This window comes from Thermobia domestica, chromosome 17 (assembly GCF_964235325.1).
Source record: "Thermobia domestica chromosome 17, izTheDome1.hap1.1, whole genome shotgun sequence".
NCBI lineage: Eukaryota > Metazoa > Arthropoda > Insecta > Zygentoma > Lepismatidae > Thermobia > Thermobia domestica.
This window is the reverse complement of record NC_137470.1, coordinates 70,629,956-70,642,511: the sequence shown is the minus strand read 5'-3', so window position 1 is coordinate 70,642,511 and position 12,556 is coordinate 70,629,956. Positions and strand designations below refer to the sequence as shown.

The following is a 12,556-nucleotide window of genomic DNA, read 5'->3' as shown; positions in this document are numbered from 1 at the left end:
GTATAATTGCAAACGAGTTAGACACCATACCACTGCCGTTCGGAGGCTCCGCGCAATCGATAGGGAGGTGGACTTGGGCTCATGGGTTGTATATGTGTTGACACCGTCCAACATGGATTGCTGTCTCGAGATGTGAAGTGTGGCCTTGCATAGCGTCATTCCAACGCTCTCGCTTTTGGTACTATATGAATTGACACCGCCCAACAAGGATTGCTGTCTCGAGGTTTAAAGTGTGACCCCATATAGCGTCGTCCTTAACACACTCACTTTTGGTGCTATATGAGTTGACACCGTCCAACAAAGATTGCTGTCTCGAGGTGTGAAGTGTGGTCCCGCAAGACATAATTCCTAATGCTCTAGCCTTTGGTGTGAGCGGTTCCGATTTCGATTTCCGATTGGGACACTCGGTCGGAAAGGTGTAAAAGGTTTTTTGGATCACCTATCCTGTGTAACTTTTCCCTCGGTTTTCGTCATTCACATCACTCAAATGCCAGGATAGTACCTAACATAAAGATGCCAGGGTGTTTCCTTCCTTCCCCACTTCCCTGGGTAGCCTCCCTCAGACATCACGACCTAAAATTGCTATAGATGCCGAAAGGCCAGTAATATATTTCCAAATTCCCTAATTCGAGATGTGAAATTCTTTGAGCGTATGAAATAACCGGGAAGATTTCATACATCGGATTGTTACTTGTAATGAAAATGGATGTTACGAGAATCATAAACGATTAGATCAGTGGTTAGATTACGACTAACATCTCGGTTTATAAGGCCACCACTCCACCCACAGAAAGGACCAAATTAATAAAAAGAAGCAAATGCTTTTGCTACACCGGAAGTGAAACCGTTCCTTTCACTCACAAACGTGTACTCCAACCGTGATATGAATAAAACAAAGCAAATGCTCCAAACGAGAAGTCATAATAATTCTTATGTAAGTCATAATGTCTAATGAAGCCAGGTGGTGAACTTCGGTTTTGCCAAAAAAAGTAACGGAAGTTTCTCATAAAAGTAGTGTTTCATAGATTGGAAGAAGACTTTGTCTATGCATATTTTTATGGATATACAGTGTATATATATATATATATATATATATATATATATATATATATATATATATAATATATCTTAACTAGCAGTATAAATAGTGAATATTGAATAAACGTTCCTTATTTAAATGTCCCGTTTAAATAAATTTATGACTTAACAAACCTTAAGGTTCATATTCATAGGAAACAAAAGTTCGTCATTCGGTCCTGTTTTCTGCCAATCAATTCCAATGAATTATTCCACACACCCGTAACATTCTGTTGTATCTTATTCTCCGTTCTTGAGCTACCCAAGATCTCGTTTCTACACATACCTTTTAGAAGTTTACACACTGCACGCTTATTTCCTATACAAGCAACGTATTCCTCTTATCTAATGTAAGACGTATCGATCTTATTGTAGTATCCGCATGATATTCAGTGACTTATTGAAACATTCCATTAGTTATATTATCTTGAGACGTGATAAAGATATTAGCTTTCAACCTATCATGTAACAAGAAACTTGTTTAAAGATAAAAAATAAATAAATAAAAAGCAGAGGTAATTATAAAGTTCTGATCTAATTTTTAGTTTAACTTCCCTTGGATATGCCCTTTAGGCTAAAGAAGGCAGATAATTAATGAAAGTGCGTGATTGTGAAATTAAAGTTTTTGTGCTCTCTCACCAGCAATCGAACCCACTTCTACATGCACCAAAGAGACGCGTCACCCATTAGACCAGTGGTGAGAGCTAATCATAAAATTGTGTATGTTTCAAAGTTACCACATAAAATATAGTACAAATATCTTAAGATCCAAGGCATAATATTTTAATTATTTTATTCCAGTCTGTATCACTCCGTAAGTTAAAAACAAAAATAATTATATTGTTTTCCACATATATAGCATTTTTCATAGTCTTTCATATCATAGCTTTATTCATTTATATATGTTTCGACTAGGAGTTTATACTGAGTTATATGGACTTCCCTTTTCGTGAATAGTGCATCTTTGTATTTATTAAAACAAACTAACAACGTTTCGTGAGTACTAATTGTGTGTAATATTTCAGCATATGGTGTATTTGCTACAACAAATTTCTGCATAATATTGTGCCGAAGTAAATTCGTTTCACAAAAGTAATAAGTGATTCTGATATAATTATTTAAATTGATTTTATAATAATTTCGTAGACTGAGTGCGGTTTGAATACATGGCATAATTAATAATAATAAGTCGTGTATCAAAATCCAAACTAGTATTACAAATTGTGAATAGGAATAAAATTAATACAATTAATGTTTCCAAAGACGAACAAAAGCACTATTAAAATTGTGTGTCTTAATCATATGTTGATAGTTTTTGATTTAAAATTATTTCTTTTTTCAGCTCTACTCGTGGCTTGTTAGTATCGCGGAAGCATTTGTTCAGGGACATCAAGACATGGGAAGCGTTTTAGCCATGGCGAAAGATTTTCTGGAATTGCATCACAAACTTCTTAATGATCTTCATGTAAGTACTTTTAAAATTATTATTGTGTTACACTTTAAGAACGTAGTCATGTTATGAAACAGAAAGAGGCTGTGAACTGAAAGTAACCTTTGAGCCACGAGGTTTCTGGTTTGAATCTTGAAATTACAGAATCGGGCGCGGTGGCTCAGTGGTAAAGTGTTCACTTCCGGTGCTTGGGGTCCCTGTTTCCATCCCAGCTCGCGCCGTGTGGACTTTGTGGTGGACACACACCGTGCTCGTGGGTTTTCTCGGGGTTCTCCCGTTTCCTCGCACTTTCTTCATTCCACCGTTTCATTCATTTCTCATCATCACTGTCTCCTTTAGCCTATCTGCCATAACCATGGGATGTAAAACTTAGATTTTTTTCTTTTTTCTTTTTTCTTTCTTTCTTTCTTTCTTTTTTTTTCTTTCTTTTTTTTTTTAAAAATTACAGGTTGATTCATATGTTAACTTATTGATAAAGCACACTTGCAAGGAGAAAAAGCTGTTTTGGGAACAGCGCTCCACCAGTTGCAATATCAAGAAGCATAATTGAAGAATCGTGAATGATCATATAATTTTGGAATCAAAATAGAAGGATGCTTTAAAAATGAAAACGAAACATTTCTAAGAAAACTGAATCGGTAACAGCTAGTAGTAAATGTAAAGTTACAGGACAATTGCAGCTATAATAATTAAGGTACCTCTCATCACATTCAAGTCCTTATTGTAATGGTAAATTATAAATCCAATAGATGTATCGCACGATGCACAGCGACGTTCACACACTAACGAACGCCCGAGAATCCGTCGCAATGGGCTTTTCCGAATAGTTCTAATCTTGAGTTGAGTTGAGTTTTGAGTTTAAGTCCAGCATCAAGGCTATATGAGACGTGGACCTTGTGATTAACGTGGAATTCGAACCACACGAGCCCCAGCTGGAAATCGAAGCCGGGTTTCCCACGCCAAAGGCGCGTACGCTAACCGCTTAGCCATGAAGGAGTTCATTTTTGTTCTTGACTCGTATGTGACGTTGATAGAAAATTGTGGAATTATCTCCATGTGCAGTCGAATCATATGAAAAGAAATTTACCAGTTACTCAGTCAGTTGTGCATGTTCATGTCCTAGAAGTTACTAAGTCCTCGTGTTGAAACAGAAGGTGGACATAACGTTAACAATTTCTTCAATGTGCCAACAACTGTCCACATTCCGAAACTGGAAAAATATTTAAACTTGCCAAATCTACAAAGTTTATTCAGAAAACATCCTTTAAAATTGAAATGTTGACAGATGATGAAACACAAACTCAGGGCAAAACATAAGGACATAGTGAACACGTGAGTAACGAACAAGTGATTGGAAAAGCATAAAGTATAATCAATGTCCGGAAGAAATAAGTAAAACTGAATAGATGTGGCGTCATTAATTAAAAGAGCAAAGTTGCTGCAATTAAAGAATTTATGAAATTTTGTAATATTGGAAATAACTGCTACCTAATGTTTATTAAAGGAAATAACAATTAAGCAATTTCTTCATTCAAACAGTAAATTGCTTTATATGTAATTGAATGACAAACGAAAGCTGCTTGCGTGACGTCAGAGAATCATTGCTCTGCATGAACTTTGAGGTAGCTGGCCATTCATCTTGTTATGAAAGACAGCTAAGTTTCCGTATGCAGTTGGCACTTGATGTTAACCAAAATGAATGAAGAATAATAGTTCCCATTAACTCAAGCCCAGGGACGTAAGTATGTTACAATTTTATAAAGAAAATGCTATAGCTTAACCACTTGGGTAGCTCCTTTAAAAGAGTTAAGACTGGCAGGGAACGTTTCTCTCATTCCTGCAGTGAAATGCCAATGAACAGATCATATATATACATGACTGCCAATCCAGGTAGAATATTTATTACTACCCTTAATTCAGTATATAATCAGTATAAGTATTATTGATATATATGCATTTACTGCTTTGATCAATTTTGTCTTATTAATAAATATATTTCTATCTATAAAGAAATATCTATCGGATACTACTTTCTCCTATTTCCATATAACTAACTAACTAACTAACTCTATGCCCTATGGAACCCGGAAATTCAATGCCGCGTTCACAAAAGCTCTCCACTGACTTCTATCCTTAGCTAACTGCATCCAGTTTCTATTTGTATTCCAATCTCTGCGAGATCCATCTTAATATTGTCCTCCCATCTGCGCCTAAGTCTTTCTAATAGTCGTTTTCCTATTGGTCTTCCAGTCATGACTTTGAAAGCGTTTCTACTTTCTTCCATTCTAGCTACATGACCTGCCTACCTAAGCCTTCTAGACTTGACGACTCTAACAATGTTGGGTAAACCGTATAAATTATGTAGTTCTTCGTTATGAAGTTTCCTCCATTCCCCATTCCCCATTCCCATTCCTCTTGGGTCCGAATATTCGTCTCAGGATTTTGTTCTCAAATACTTTCAGTCTATGTTCTTCCCTCAGAGTAAGCGACCATGTTTTGCAGCCATACAGAACAACAGGCATGATTATCGTTTTTTATATTTTAAGCTTCAAATTCCTCGACAGAATTCGCGACGACAAGAGATTTTGAACCGAATAGTAACACGAATTCCCTGCATTTTGTCGACATTTAATTTCTTCGTGAATATGATTTTCCTCTGTTAATATTGATCCTAGATATTTGAAACTATCCACTTTATCAAAAGTATTGTTTCATATTTTAACGCATCCATAATTTGCTGTATTATGGTCCCGACGCACTTCCATGTATTCAGTTTTCTCTGCATTTACTTCTAAACCCATGTCCCTGCAAGCGTTTAATAAGATCTCTGCATTTTTTTCTATGCATATTTCCATATAACAGGTTTTATTTCGACGTATCGTCGTATAACAACCAGAGGAACGTAACTCCATTTTTGTAAGTTTACAGGAGAGAGGGGGAATTTTTTTTTTTCAAACAAATGTTGTTTTAATAAGATGGTAAATACACTATTGCATAGCAGACAAGTCATTGACAAATTCATCTTCAATTACACTCAAATAACACCAAGTAGGGCTTTCAGAATTATGTTCATAATCCAAGCAAACAAAAATTCAATTCTTGCAGTTACCTTCCTTTGGTTCTCATACGACGATATATATAGCCGCTAGCGAACGTAGGAGAAAAGAATTGATGCTATAGGTAATAAGTCTATGTGAAACAAATATTGGACAAAAAATGTATTTCCTGTTCAACGTCTGATAATGTATCCAAGATTTAAAAGTTTCATCTTCAGCCTTACGGAATTCATCATTGGTTTTGAAGTTGTCCAGTGCATCGGCGATGTCTTCCGGGAAAAGAAAAACAAAATATCAGGAAAGTTGCGATTTGTAGAATACGAAATAAATAAATAAATAAATAAATAAATAAATAAATAAATAAGATAGCTACCATTGAGTACTTTCAGGTTACTACACACAAAAATTGGGACGGTCGTATTGACGCCTCATACAGTAAAAGATAGCTCTGTTAACTCAATACATTGGCTCAGTGTCATTCGAGTTTTTAAATTTTGACACATGCCTGGGTACTTCAACTCCATCGCATTGTGGAGTACAGTGTTAAATTGGTAGTCGTTAAATGAACCAAGTGACATGATGAGAGGTCATTTAAGTCAATAACATACCATTAATGTTATTTTTATATAAAGAGAACTGTTTTTCAAAGAAAACTTCTTTCCTCTTAAACATGACTTTTATGAGAGATCATAAAGTATAACCTAACTTGTTTGTAAGTATTACAAGGAATTAAATATTGGGTTGATGCATAATTCTGTAGCGTTCTGATTTGACAAGGCAACACTGCATTGCTGTTCATTTGTTTACCGTTTTTAGATTGCCATTGTTTACTTTGGAGTGTTCTCTTGTGGAATGCGAGTTGTCAGCGAGATTGTTACAAACGATTGGAGTGTCGCTGTTGAAGATGGAGTGTCAGGTTGAGGAAAAAGAACATTTCCGACATATTCTGCTGTACGAGTTTTACCAAGGTTCAAGCGCAGGAAATGCGGCTAGGAACATCTGTGAAGTGCACAGAACTAATGCCGTTGGTAAAAGCACAGCAGAGAAATGGTTTTCCCGTTTTAAAGCGAATCAGTTTGATTTGTATGATGGAATACGTACAGGAAGACCATCCGATTTTGATGAGGAACTTTTAAACAATTTCATCCCCGAAAATCCGTGTCAGACAACCAGAGAATTGGCTAGCGTGATGGAATGTGGCCAAGAAGCCATCGTTCTATTTGCAATCACATTCAAGGACACAACTTCGAAGATGAAACTCCTCTCCAAACTTGTATTGAAGACTTCCTAAACTCAAAACCAGCAGATTTCTGCACACGGAGAATCCAAAAACTACCCCAACGTTGGGAGTAAGTTATTGACTATGACGAAGATTACATTGTTGAATAGCTGCTTGTTTGACTTGGTTAAGTTTTTAACTGAATTTTACAGAATTTAACTGAATTTTAACTGCATTTCATAAATAAAACACTTAACAATCGAACTTAATAAACTTAACGCTATGGAATTGTGCATCAACCTAATAAAATCGGTGACGAAGTGAAACAGTGAATATAGGAACTGCAAATGACAACGTTCTTGTTTGAAAATGATAAATTTGTTTATAGAGAACAAATAATGAAATAGAATACAGTGGAAGAGAGTGAGGTCGAATTTCTGTACTGTTGTGTGATAAACATAACTATTATTGATTCTACCTAGATAGTGATGAATCTGCTAAATATACATTTCTGCTGGAAAGTTTTCCAAGACACATGACAATAAATTAAAATATTCTCAGCAGTTGAAAAATGAATGCCAACTTGCACTTTTCAATATTGCATATACTTTATTAATTGTCGTGTGTGTCTTCAGGAAATTACTCAGCAAATTTCATAATTTTATGCAGTTTTGTAACTAGAATCAATACAAGGCAAGTCAAAATAATGGGACCTGGTTTCAAAAATGTATTCTGTGAAATTTAATAAGCATATGTTATTGTGAGACATGCGATTCGAAAGGTTAACTTTCAAAGTTTAGTTTCCACGCAGTGTTTCCACTTTCTACCGCTGAGGGTCAGCAGCGAGCATAAAATAAAAAGCTGATATTAACCGCAACATGCTACGAAAGGTTTGGCAGACTATCGGTTTGATGTGTACCGTGTTACGCGAGGTGCTTACATAGAAGAGCTGGGATATGTTTGAAGCAAACTTTGACAGTTTACCTTCCTTAGCACATGTCTCACAATAACATAATGTTTGTTTCTTAGATTTCACAGAATAAATTTCGGTAATAGTATATATGAGAACCCCCTGATCTGAGTTTTTTCTGTGTTCTATTACCACTTCTACATGAAATACCATAAATTTTCTACGTAGTGCAATAGTAAGAAGTATCCATGTGCACAAGACATGCGATATGCGTTAGATCCCCCCCTCCCCCACACACATAGTCATAGATAAAGTACAAGGGCACTACACATGCAGATATAAAGTACAAGTACGTTCTTTTTTATTTTCGTATCAGTCGACAAGTAATTAAAAGACGCTTTGTTGCCCCCTTTGTAAGTTCGTACATACTCAATGAATAATCCCTAAAAGTATAAGCGTCCTGCTCCTTTGGTAACTGATGCTGCTTCATGTATACTATATCCTAAATTTCTGAAATCCGGTCCATCATTTTGACTTGTCCTGTATAATATTTCATTATTTGTTTTGTATAAACGAATTTATTATTTCGAAACAAGTAGTGCATTTTGTTATATTAATAATTTAAAATAAGTACGTAGTAACAACGATTCTTTTGATTAATGTACTCATAGACACATTTCACTTCGTCGCATTTGAATATGTTGAGCTCCTTCGTGGCTAAGCGGTTAGCGTACTCGCCTTTGACGCGGGAGACCCGGGTTCGATTCCCGGCGAGAGCTTATATGGTTCGGATTCCACGTTAATCAGTAGGTCCACGTCTCATATAGCCTCGCTGCTGAACGGGACGTTAAACTCAAAATTAACTCAGCATTTGAATATGTTGTTTCTTGGTTTTATCAAGATCTACTGTGATACTAAAATTTAAACTATAATACTAACGCATCAAAGTTAGGTTAGGTTAGGAATCATATTTCTGGGAATTACAGAAAGTTATGATCTATCTACAGCTCACAGATAACGAGAAGAACCCTAGCAGAAGTAGTGTGACGTAGGTATGGGCTCGCGCAATTTTCAAACGAGGGTTTCAAATGACACCACGGAATAGCACACCGATAACTACCCGGAGTAGCAGACAACATCTAAGTATAGACCACACCTCAAAAACCGAAAATGGACTTGACCGTGTCGTTGACCTTTCCCCGCAGACCCTGTTTTAGGGTTCTTCTTGTCATCTGTGAGTTGTGAGTCCGTCACGTATGAGGCAGGACGTATCTCGGCGGTCACACCACCCGAGAACTTTGACCTGTATGTTAAGTAAAATCTCGGCATTTGCCTGACATCAATGGGGAAAACTAGGAATAACATTACTCACGATGGCTGGCGTGAAAAAGCTTTTACACATTTTCGACCAAGTGTCCCCGCCCGGAGTCGAACCCGGAATGGACCGGCTACATTACGCGAGGCCGCTTACGCAGTAAAATGTATCATATGAAACATACAGATATGTAAAATATTTGATTTTGCTTGTCCTATTGAAGGTAATGGGTTTATATAACTAAAGACATGCATTGATTCCACTCTCCAGTAATCTCTGAATCGGTTAAGAATATTATGTTTTTATATAATACTAGCTGAAAATACATATTCTTTACATGGGGACTGTATTTGGAAGTCAACGCCTGTGGGAGTATCTCCATTCATCTCAGTGACCGCAAAAACTATGGATTTTACACTAATATCGGTCATTTTGGATTATTTTTACATGTCTTGATTCCCCCCTCCCCCCACTGGTGAACCCCGGCCCGCATACAATAGTGGCTGAAGTTGACTCATCACTAATGGAACTGTCACCATTGATCTCAGCGACTGCGAAAACTATGGATTTGACACGATTATCGGTCGTTTTTGATTATTTTTACATGTCTCGGTATCCCCCCTGGTAACCCCCGACCCGCAACCGAATGGTGTGAATTTGGAAGTTAATGCGATCGGAGTTTCACCATTGATCTCAGCGACCGCGAAAACTATGAATTTGACACTAATATCGGTCATTTTCTGCTACTTTTACATGTCCCGGCAAACGACCCCCCTGGTTCGAATTTTGATAAAAGCGCTTTGTCTTGGTCTGGGGCCTGGACCAATGTATCCCTGACCAAAATTTGTTAGCTCTCGGTCCAGTCGTCTGGTCCTCAGGCCGCACAGACACACACACATACAAACAAACTCTTTTATTTATATTAGATACATTGAGACTGGATATTAATGAGAATTCTTCGTTATATTTTACTTATATCTTAAATACAGCAACAAGCAGTCTGCGACTGATTTTTCCATACACCTGGAAAATAGATGCAATTGGCCAGTTGTTACGCTGGTAATCGAAATCACATAGATAGTGGCGTCAGTTCTGACTCTTACTGATACGTTTAGTGACTGTAGTGCTCTGTCGCCACAATGTACGAAATACCTTCGAGTACAGCAACATTTCGAAAAATAAATAAGTAAATAAATAAATAAATAAATAAATAAAAACTGAGGTGGATTTTTTAAAAAACTCTTCTGAGTGACAGATTTCAGTTTTCGTGCCATGTGAATATTTTGGGGAACAAACAACATAAACTTTCTTGTGCTCGTGTTGGGAATTCTTTCTTTCCTTATCACTAAACTTTATCTTCTTTCACTTACATTGTCTCATTCATCGTAAAACCATAGCCAGAGGAGCTCCATGTTTTAGCTAAATCAAACGAGTTATTCCTGAGTTTTGAGTATTGTGTTGGTTTAAAGTAATTTCTTGATATTGCATCTATTTATTGGTGTCCCATTTAAATAAATTTGATTTTCCGAAAATAGTATTTTTCCTTTCTTTTTTCTTGCAGATGAAAGGAACGGAAATCGATGCTCTATTGACTACTTTACCACCTATCACAGAATTCCTTGATCAAGAGCAGAGAAGTGATGTGGAACAAAAGGTTGACAATCTCCGATCCCAGTGGTTGAATTTGAAGTCTATTCTCGAGAACAGAATTGATTTGTCTGTGGTATATGTTAAGTTCCACACACTGGCAGTGCAACTGGCGAACGAGTTTGATGCTATTGAAGATGAATTTAGAAAGAGTACAGAGAGAACACATGAAAATACAGTGAAAGTAGTTGAGGAGAAATGGATTTCCATTCAGCAACTATACTTACAATTAACAAATACAGCTAAAAATTTCCACGAAGATGCTTCTAAGGTAAGTATTTAGTTTTCCTTCTTAGGTGATGTAAATAACGTTATTGTGTGTTTCTTTAATACATACACAAATACAGAAATTGCCATTCCTTATTTTGTATCCCGAAAAAAAAAAAAAAAAAAAGCAGTAGAGAAGTTTGTATTTTCTTGACGTAGCTTAGTAATCGGCCAATTTTTGGCATTTTTATGAAATCTTTCCTGCTGGCCAAAGACACTGGTTGAATCAAATGAATGTTACTCTAACGCAAACGTGGTGTCACAAGGGTGCTATGCAAATAATTTTGTCGTTTATTTGCGAGTAAAATTCTGCGAGCACGCAAGTAACGCATTCATGAAAATGTATCTTTGCTTCCTTTGGTTGCGTAGTTGAACGCAATTTTTTGGCACCCAGACTACATGAGAAGTGGATCTAAAGATTAATGAGGGATTGGAATCATATACAGTCCCACTGCAAATCGAATCTGACTGTCCCACAACAAAGGCGAGAACGCTGGTCATTTCACAACGAACAGCTCTTGCCTTTACTTCATCTGCTTACTACATAAATATTCTGACCTATTGCGGGAGTTATAGTCTATCATAAATTTACTTATCTCCAATATTTGTCATTTAAAAAAAATATATAAATAAACAATATCTGTAAATATAAATCATAGATACCCGGCGCCTTCACCATGCAGTTACGTTATCTATGATTTACATAAAACGGGACGTACGCGCGAGGTATCGTAGTCATAGCAATAACCAACTTTTCTTAGAAGTCTAGACACCGATAATTCTTATATCAGTATTCATGAACATTCTGTTTATGATGAAATGAAAGAATAGTGGTTTTGGAGGAATGTTTTTAACGTGTATAATTTTACGTTTTTTCGTGTCTATTGAAACTTCCCTAGCATTGATTCACGACTAGGCATTGACAAATATAAAACGAGTTCAAACCTGAAATTATTGATGTAGAGAATAGATGATTGATAGAATCCAACACAAGTAGATCAATTAGGTGTGGTCTCAGCTCCAGTACTATGTCCTCCTAATGTTACGTCGCAACTACTCCCGACTTCGGACAACGAAGTAGTTTTCATTCATGACTCGAGCTGAGTTCATGAACTTCCTGTACTCGTGCTGAAATCGTAAGGACATGTACACTCATGTCCAAAATTATTGTCGCATTCCTATAAATAAGTTGTTGTAGGAATATAAATTGATAACGAATTCGTCTGGTATTTCTTATAATGTTAGTATGTGTATAATCTGCAAAGACATGTATGTGGCAAATTTCATGTCATAAGAGCAGTAAATAAGAACAATAAAACGAAAATAAAACTTTCTTGTCCATTTACCAACATTTTGTTTTACTCATTCTAATTTTCTTATTTATAATTATTTTCCTATGAAATTGACCACAAATATGCATTTGTCGATTATACACAGAGTATCAGTATTAAATGTACCCTGCAAAATAATTATCAAATTATGTTCTTACAAGAAGACCGTTATAGATATGCGACAATCATTTTGGACATGAGTGTACCTATGAATCTACTTCTTTCATCATATATGTCAATGCATGAACTTACATGATGATTTGGGGGCGCGGTGCCTCAGTGGT

General features: G+C 36.3%; 1 protein-coding gene across 6 annotated transcripts in view; it reads left to right on the top strand.

The window, feature by feature from the left end:
• Window positions 1-12,556, top strand: part of zormin (spectrin and immunoglobulin domain-containing protein zormin) — a 799,654-nt gene that overhangs the window by 615,597 nt on the left and 171,501 nt on the right. For all 6 annotated transcript variants that reach the window (XM_081744925.1, XM_081744924.1, XM_081744928.1 and 3 more), the window contains 2 exons: window positions 2,420-2,542; window positions 10,589-10,945. In XM_081744925.1, coding sequence (XP_081601051.1) covers window positions 2,420-2,542; window positions 10,589-10,945 — 480 coding nt within the window. The remainder of the gene's footprint in view (window positions 1-2,419; window positions 2,543-10,588; window positions 10,946-12,556) is intronic.